The sequence below is a fragment of the Xyrauchen texanus genome, chromosome 15 (assembly GCF_025860055.1).
Source record: "Xyrauchen texanus isolate HMW12.3.18 chromosome 15, RBS_HiC_50CHRs, whole genome shotgun sequence".
Classification (NCBI taxonomy): domain Eukaryota; kingdom Metazoa; phylum Chordata; class Actinopteri; order Cypriniformes; family Catostomidae; genus Xyrauchen; species Xyrauchen texanus.
The window spans coordinates 27,142,332-27,151,804 of record NC_068290.1 but is presented as its reverse complement, the minus strand read 5'-3'; the positions used below and the strand labels follow the sequence as shown (position 1 = coordinate 27,151,804).

At 36.2% G+C, this 9,473-nt stretch overlaps 1 protein-coding gene across 1 annotated transcript; it reads right to left on the bottom strand.

The window, feature by feature from the left end:
- Positions 1–2,887: 2,887 nt before the first annotated feature.
- On the bottom strand, positions 2,888–7,051 carry LOC127656460 (leukocyte receptor cluster member 9-like). The gene is made up of 7 exons (XM_052144800.1): positions 6,904–7,051; positions 6,643–6,753; positions 5,046–5,139; positions 4,725–4,849; positions 4,495–4,652; positions 4,181–4,349; positions 2,888–3,927 (listed from the first exon to the last, which is right to left on the bottom strand). The coding sequence occupies exons 5-7, from the start codon at positions 4,630–4,632 to the stop codon at positions 2,933–2,935; spliced, it is 1,302 nt and encodes a 433-aa protein (XP_052000760.1). The 5' UTR covers positions 4,633–4,652; positions 4,725–4,849; positions 5,046–5,139; positions 6,643–6,753; positions 6,904–7,051; the 3' UTR covers positions 2,888–2,932.
- Between the last annotated feature and the right edge of the window lie 2,422 nt (positions 7,052–9,473).

Below are 9,473 nucleotides of genomic sequence, written 5' to 3'. Positions count from 1 at the left end.
ATTTACATATAAATTGAATTAAAATCTGGTTTGAATTTCATCTAAGTAACGAAAATTACAAAAACACAGTCTGTTTTAACTAATAACACAAATTATTGTATTGTTCTTGTACATATTGACTCAATTATAAAAAATATATAGTGTAGTTTGGAAAAAGTAGGTGAACCCCTAAGCTAATGACATCAACAAAAGCTAATTAGAATCAGGAGATGGCAAACCTGGCATTCAATTTATTAAACAAGATTGGAGGTGTGGGTTAGAGCTACTTTGACTTATAAAAAGCACTCAAAGATTTTGAGTTTGCTATTCACAAGAAGCATCTTCCTCGTGAAAAAGAGATCTCAGAAGATCTACGATCAAGAATTGCCGCTTTGCATAAACCTGGAAAGGGTTACAAAGTTATCACGCAGAGGTTAGATGTTCATCTGTCCACAGTTAGACAAACTGTCTATAAATGGATATTATTTAGTACTGTGGCTACTCTCCCTAGAAGTAGCCATCCAGCCAAGATGACTCACATTGCAGAATGCTCAATGAGGTAAAAAAAAAAAGAACCCTAGAGTGACAGCTTAAGACTTGGAAGGAATAATTGGGACTGGTTAACATCTCTGTTAATGAGTCTATATGGAAAACATTAAACAGGCATGGTGTGCATGGCAGGACACCATGAAGGAAGCCACTGCTTTCCAAAAAAAACATTGATGTGCCTGAAGTTTGCCAAAGACCACATTGACATTGCACAATGCTACTGGTAAAATGTTGATCCGGAACACACAAAAGGTTGAATTGTTTGGGAAGAACATACAGCATTATGTATGGTGTAAAAAGGGCACCGCATACTATCATGAAAACATCATCCCAGTGATGAAGTACGGTGGAGGGAGCATCATGATTTGGGGCTAATTTGGACTGCTTGCCATCATTGAGGGAAAAATGAATCCCAAGTTTATCAAGATTTCCTACAGGATATTGTAAGGGTGGCTGTGCGTCAGCTGAAGCTCAGTAGAAGTTGGATGATGCAGAAGGACAATGACCCTAGACATTGAAGTAAATCCACTACAAAAAGCCTTCAAAATAATAAAATCCACCTTTTAGAGTGGCCCAGTCAGAGCCCAGACCTTAACCCAATAGAGATGTTGTGGAATGACCTCAAGAGAGCTGTTCACACCAGATATCTTAAGGATATAAACTGAGCTGAAGCAGTTCTGTAAGGAAGAATGGTCCAAAATTCCGATCCGCAGCTACTGGAACTGCTTGGTTGAGGTTATTGCTGCCAAAGGAGGATCGACCTTTTATCCAAAGCGACTTACAGTGTGCACTTATATCAGGGACAGTCCCCCCAGAGCAACCTGGAGTTAAGTGTCTTGCTCAAGGACACAATGGTGGTGGCAGTGGGGATTGAACCAGCGACCTTCTGATTAACAGTTATGTGCTTTAGCCCACTACGCCACCACCACTCTATGTGGCATTATTAAATGCAAGGGTTCACTTACTTTTCCACAACACTGTGAATGTTTAATGGGATGTGTTCAACAAAAACTTGAAATATTAGATTAAGCACATTGTGTTGTCTATACTACTGACTTTGAAGAAGATGAGATCACATTATATAACTAATTAATGCATAAAACCTGCTAATTCCAAAGGGTTCACATACTTTTTCTTGCCAATGTGTGTGTGTGTGTGTGTGGTCAAACGTTTTGAAACACGTGACTGAAATGTTTCTCATGATCTTAAAAATATTTTGATCTGAAAGCGTATGATTAAAGGGCACCTATTATGGAATTTTGAAATTTACCTTTCATGTAGTGTGTAACAGATTTAAATGAACAAAAACATCCCGCAAAGTTTTATATATGAAAGTTCACCGTAAAAAAAGTTATTGTCTCTCAAAAGTAGGAGTCGACTCTGAGTCAATGTAATGAATCGTTTTTTCAATGAGTCATTTTCCTTTTCGTTGTGACGTCAAGACGAAAAATTATCAAATTGTCCGCGCCCACTCATTGGACATCAAGAGGACTGTTTAGGATTGTAAAAAGTATCATTCCTTTTGACACACTAAAGCTGATGATATAAATAACCATCTTAAGACAAATGTTTTTGTGAAACATCTTATGTGCCTATGACATTTGCACAGTACTGTACTATATACACTATACAAATGTACAAAAAATATAGGTAACACTTTATATTAAGGTTCGATTCATTAATATGTGTTAATTAATTAGGCATCATGAACTAGCAACTAACAAAACCTTTTTACATCGTTATGTAATATTGGTTAATGTTAACTACTAATTATAATAATATTATTCAGTGCTTGTTACTGTTCATATTGTATTACCCAATGTTAACATTTAATGTGAAATGTATTGGTAGTATATTTATAAATTAACCAAGATTAAAAATGCTGTAAACTACTACTGTGCTTAAACTATGATACTTACAAACTACTATTTATAAATAATGCATTGAAAACGTATAGATTTTTATACATTTACACCTCACATCCACACTGAAAGGGAGTTTTCGTTCTCTAGTACTGCATGCTTTTGAAAATAAATGTTAGGAAATGGAAAAAACAGATTTCATCCGAAAACTTGTCTTGTGTTAATATAGTTGTTTATTAAAAAAAATAAAAAATTGCATAGAGAAAATATAAACACAATTTCATGCTTCCCTTATTGCAAATTTTTTTTAAAAATTATAGTATTGATTGTAAGCATTTTTTTAAATTATCTTAATAATTGAATTATCAACTATGAAGTTTGGCAAACCTATATAATATATAAATGTGTTGTAAATGATTAATATTAGGAGTACAATAGTAAGATCATTGGTATTGAGACGGCATTATTTCATCCTTCATTTTAAAACTATCCTGTATTTGAAATGTTCATTACCCCTGAGTTCAGATATAAAACTCAGCACTTTAAACATTAGGTAGCTGCACAACACATACGATCTGGTAGAAACCACTTTCTATGGTTGGACCATTTACACAAAGATAAAGTTTATTTACTTCTAGCTTGCCAAAGTTTATATCTTTGGCCAGTTTCGTGGACCCTATTCCTTCAAACATCTTTTCTGTCTTGTACTCCTGTGCTTTGGCCAGGGTGAGATGATATGATGGGCATCGTGAATGGCGATGAAGCCAGCCTTTATCCCTGAAGGCCTCCTGCAGAGGGGTATTCAGGCTCTGGATATCTGAGATGGGCTGAGGGGTCACGTGGAGAACAGTCCCATTGAAGTGCTTTAGTTTTGGGGTGAAGGACACATAGATAGGGGATTTGTGTGAGTTTCTGATTGTGGTATGCAGGAGATCTGCAGCAGCACTGACCTCCTCAGGACCCTTGAGAACAAGCAAGGAGAGAGTGACATGTAAGGTTGCCGGATTGACCCAGAGGGGCTCTGACTGAGGGATGTGGTACAGCACCTTCCTCTGAATATGCTGGAAGGCCCGGAGAGCTGCGGGAGAGTCCAAGGCAAAGCAAATGAAGTGGGTGGGTCTATGTGGTGGGCGGCTCCACCAAAGTTCTTGCGGTATGGATGATACAGGCTCTATTTTTGTATTGCCCTCTCCATCCCCACTGTCTCTCCATTCTTCCTTTATCACTTCTCCTTTCGGAGTGATCGATAATTCCTTTGCCAACTGAGTCAAACCAAGATCTTCCATAGACTTCATCTTTTTGTCTTCAACTGGAGGTTCATCTTGCAAAAGTAAAGTGACATCACGGGATATATTATCAGTATTTTCTGTTGCCGAGTCTTCTGCCACATATCCCAGCTCATGTGTGGTTGTTGTAACTGTAGTTGAAACATCATCCTGTTCTTTAGAAAATTCTGACGTTGCTTGCTCTTGGTCATTTAAAACATCTTCTATGTTGGGAGTCTCTTCCTGTTGTCCAGCGTCAGGTGTTAAATTCTCTGAGAATTTAAATAATTCCAATAAATCAAATTTAAGAATAATTATGAATGTTTAAATCAGTGGACCTCATTTTAAACTGAATTTCATGTGAATTAAAATGAGGCCTTGTTCATGTCAACTATGATGTTTCCCATCTACCCTGACGGAGGTCCTTATTAGGTCTGTTGTTTTTCTGATATACAATAATCAAAACAAATCTTTACCATTCAGCTATGTATTTTTACTTAATAAGACTCTCAAAGTGTATCTCACCTAGTTGATGATCCTCACCCCCAAAAGGACGCACAATAGTTTGCCCCGTGGAACCAAACACCCTGTCAGTATGACTGTCTTTATCCCACACACACTGACCTTTAAAGCTGAAGTACTGGATTCTGTGACAAGGGAGAGCCAGCTCCTCAGAAAAGTCACAGTCACACACCTATTGAGTAACAAACGAGTGTTAAGGGAGGCATACAAAGCTCAAAACACCTTAGACTGCTTTACATCTTGTGATAAATGGGCTTAGAGGATATGTTTTTTTACATGAAAATGAATCATGTGAATGTGGCTCTGATGTTACACACCTGAGCATCCCATGAGAATTCAGAGAATGGGCGTTCCAGCAACCCAAGGAAGCGATCCAGGTGACCGACCATAAAATCAGCTGGGTCCACTGAGGAGTCCCATAGAATTCTGGAGATTACATCATCAGCAGTGCGCATGCATGGTTTCTTTTTCAGCCCTGGAACAGAAAGAGCAACTATTAGTCATGAGTGGTAGATATAGAAGATAAAGTGCTTCTGCAGTGTCACACCTTCTCTCTCGATCTTTGAATAATGCTTTTCTTTCTTTTTTCTGTTTTTTCATTTCTTGTTCTGCTTTTCTGTAACCGGTCTGTCATCTTCCTCTGTTTGTGTGCTTTGAGGGACATCAAGCACACTGTAAAGTCAGGAAAGAGAGTCACGTTATTTATTGACTGAGCTTAGAAGCTTCAAAGAATATTCCCAGGACCTATCACAATCTTTCTCTGAGTCAGCTACAAGAATATTCTGAGATAAATTGTGCTTAGCGTGAGGCTAGTTCCTCTAATGGCATGGTTTCATGTACTATCTGCCATCTCGAGTGATTGACAGACCTGTGAGACAGTCGACATCTGTCTCCAAAATGGCATTTGCCCAAGAGAAAATGCTTGCAAATGTTGTTTCTGCTTGTTTTTGGTTCCTTCTCATCTGTATCGAAAGGAAAATAAGGGGAAAGTACAGTAAATCATAACATTGGTCAATCACATATCAAACAGTATTTACAGCAATAGACGTACATTCTACTGGTCGACCAATATGGTTTTTTTTACAGCTCATGATGATATAATAAGTACAATGGCAATATAAATAATCTAAATTAATGATAGTAAATGAGATGTAGATAAAAGTACACTTATTTCATAGAATATTTCACAAAATTCAAATAAAATCTATGAAAACCCAAAGTATTTATTAATAGAATGTTAATAGAAGACTTGTCAAAAAGTTTAGTAAGTTGACAAGGCTGTCTTTTGATTTTGGAAACTACATTTTGTGAACTACTACTTCTATTAATCGGCCATAATCAGCCGACGCTGATAATCTCAAAATAAAAGGTTAATTGATAAACCAAATTGGTCCAGTTGCTAGGGAGGGTAAAGTCACATGGGGTAACCTCCTTGTGGTCGCTATAATGTGGTTCGCTCTTGGTGGGACACCTGGGGAGTTGTGCGTGGATGTCGTGGAGAATAGAGTGAAGCCTCCACACGCGCTATGTCTCCATGGTAGCGTGCTCAACGAGCCACTTGATAAGATGCGCAGATCGGCGGTCTCAGACACGGAGGCAACTGAGATTCACTACGCCACCACAAGGACTTAAGTACACATTGGGAATTCCAAATTGTGGAGAAAAATAAAATACAAATAAAATAAATAAAGGTCTATAATTATTTCGACAGTAGGCAGATACAAGTTAATAGCTCCCTGATTAGGTATGGTAAATGTACTTAAAGTGAAGTCTGCCCACGCTCCTTTTTTAGATGTAGTGGTGTGTAAAAATATAAATGACAACCAAAACACAATGGGCAAGTTTAAGAGGAATGGACTAAACTCATTTAGATGGACTAAAGTCTAAAGTGTTTTAACTCATATATTCAACCCCACCCACCATTTATGCTTTTACACTCCTATTGTGACACAATAAACAAACATACCTTTATCCTTTACTTGAAATGAAGGAATATCTTCACAAAACTACCCATGTAACAACACATACCAATTTGATTGCTTTAACACAACATAAACGTCCCTTTTAAAAACATTTAGGCCAAGAGTTTTTAACTGAAAATAGCACAATAAATGGCTTTTCCAGGGCAGTATTTCTTCTAGGGCAGAAATTGTGGATAAAGTGTAAGAACACAGTAATTGCGAAGTGGGCTGAAAGGCTTTTCATTGCCATCTTCAGGTCATTTCTACATTTGCACTGTGAAACCATTAATTCATCTGTAGCTTCCACAATTTAACTATTGTGTTAAAAGCATTTTTCCATAAAATATTAAGATGAAAGTAGACAAATTAGTATATTCCAGTGTATTTCAAACTTACAATTTTTTTTCTTTTAAATACTCAATTTCATATAGTTTATTCAAATGAAAAAGTGAATACCAAAAATAACTACAATTTAATGAATTGTTAATTACTTTTAACTCTTACCTCTGTGGATTTGTTCATCAGAATACTCTGGGAAGTTTTCCTTTGAAGTCTCTTCCTCTAACTCCATTTTTAACTAATTAAACTGAGCTTTACTGAAACACACACATTCCACTGAAAGCAACAGTATACAATTATTTTTGACATAATGTATTTTTAAATGTAACGTATTAAAAAAATCAAGTCGAAAATAATAGACATTAATAATAATACTATTAATAATAATAGACAATGTCAATAATGTCTGTAATCAGAAATTAATACCTCAAGTCACACACAGCTGACACTACTCGATCCGTAGTGACTGTCACCAACAGCCACACAACTTATTTGACTACTTCTTTTGCCATTTTATAGCGGTTGGCAAACAAACGATAGTTGCATTCCTGCCACCAATTAGACTGGAGTGTGGAGCATTGATGGCTAGAGAAAAAAAAATAAAAAATAATAATAAAAAAATAAAAAAAATAAATATATATATATATATATATATATATATATATATATATATTACTTTCTAAATCCTATTAAACAGTTCTACCTTTCGTAAGTATCTCATTAATGCATTATATATTTGATGATGATCCAAGTCATTAAGCAGCAGTGTTTTAAGAGTAAGATTTCCTATCCCCATTTCTTATTTCTTCCAACAGAAGTACTCTTTCATTTTCATAAGCAGTACAATATATTAGTACATGCGCTACAGTTTCTGCCGATCCACATAAACTACAGTTCACAGACTCATTTTGGTTCATCCAAAATGGCAGGAATAGGAGAAGATCTGAGAGCACCACAACATATACGTAATCCCTGTGACTGAAGTTTTAGACGCAGACCCATATGCTATACATCCATAATCTATAGTTGACCTAATAACAACGTGGTGGCTCAGTGGTTGAGGCTCAGGTTTACTGACCAGAATGTTGGGGGTTCAAGCACCAACAAAATGCCACTGTTGGGCCCTTGAGCAAGGCCCTTAACCATATCTGCTCCAGGGGTGCCGTGTCATGGCTGACCCTGCGTTCTGACCCCAACTTAGCTGGGATATGTGAAAACTAATACATTTTACTGTGTGTGTGTATATATATATATATATATATATATATATATATATATATATATATGCAAAAAACTGTGTGTATAATGTGTGACCAAAATAAAGGATTCTATTCTAATTAATGCACAATATATTATCTTCAATGATTGACGCCTGGCACCCCAATCCACCCCAGCTAAACCTTTTTGCATTCATCAACTATTTTTTGTATGTGAATTGCAAATGACAGTTTTGTGTCTAGCCATACCCCCAGATATCTTGTCACATTCACTTGTTCTAAGGTTTTGCCATATAGCTGCAATCAAACCTGGGAACCAACCTGGGAAAATATGTCATTAATCATAACATTAAATAGGATGGGGCTACACACACATCCTTGAGGAGTACCATTTTCGACATAATATGTATTGGAATACGATGATCCCACCTTGACTTGAATAGATCTGTCAAAAAGGAAACGGCTTCACCGTTTCATAAAAAATAAGTAAAAATACGTTTATTTAAAAATGTAACTTACTGAACTACGCCATTTGCAAATAAACACATTGCCTGGTTGTATTTTATAGACGTATCATTTACTAAACGTTTTAACGTAGATATTTTCCGGTTTATTTACTGTGTTGATAGGTAATGGCAAGGAGTTCAGCGTTCACAAACGTAACTTCCGGTTTCAGCTCTTGGGGGCTGATGGAAACTGTAGTTTTCAGACAGATATTCGACGAATTTACAAGGAAATGACACCACTTATGATACTTAACATGTATGTGACCTTAACATGAAACTACATCAGCATAAAAATTAACAAGGTATTGGTAGATAAAAAGGACTGTATCGATGTGCGTTTAATTTGAGAGACAAGATCAGCTGAGAGTCACGCGCATGCTGTTGTTGTATGGCAAGCCGTTTTAGCCTTTATTTATTCACAGGGTATATAAATTGTTGATATCAACAATTACATTTTCATAGTTACATTTATAACTCTCTTAAGTAGCACTTAAACCGTGTCTTCACACATTTATGTTAAGAGCATTTTTGGGAATCGCACGTTAAAAATAACAAATGTTCGTAAAATCGCCGGTAGAAAGTGCTCTTAACTGCTAGCTAATTTATTGGGGAATGAGGCTCCGACTGTTCAATTAGTGCATTCATTTTAAACTAAATTTATTTAGAATTTGATATGATTAAATACAAATGACATTAAATGCCCATTCTTTGTGTCTTTTTTTTAAGTACTCTTTGTAAATTTATGAACAGGAAGGAAGCAAATGATCACATATAATATAGTCAAATGGGTATAAAAATGGATTAAAAACACATTTTAAATCTAAAAAAGCAAACAAGTGTAAAAATGTTTGCTCCAAATGTTAGATGGTGCTAATCTACTAACACCTCATCTGTCCTGAAACTGCGTCCTGGCGCTGTGGTCCTGAATTGCTGTTGATCTGCAGATGGACATATCTCGATTCACATTACAAAAGTATACAATGTTATTCACTGTAAACATAATATACACCTTGTGGTGGTGATATGAAAAATAAAAGTGTGGTTAATAAATGACAGAGGAAACGAGGATCGTGGGGATGAATTAGCGGTTCTCTTTTCCCCTTGCGTATCTCCTGCGAGGTTCCATACCTTTATTTTTTATTCATAAGTTACGTAAGGAACACGTAAGTACTCCTCATTATTATGTACATATACACAAAGGAATTGCATGTAAGGCAATAACACGCATAACATGTAAGGATTCAGTTACAAGAATAATGGTTTTCACTAGCTG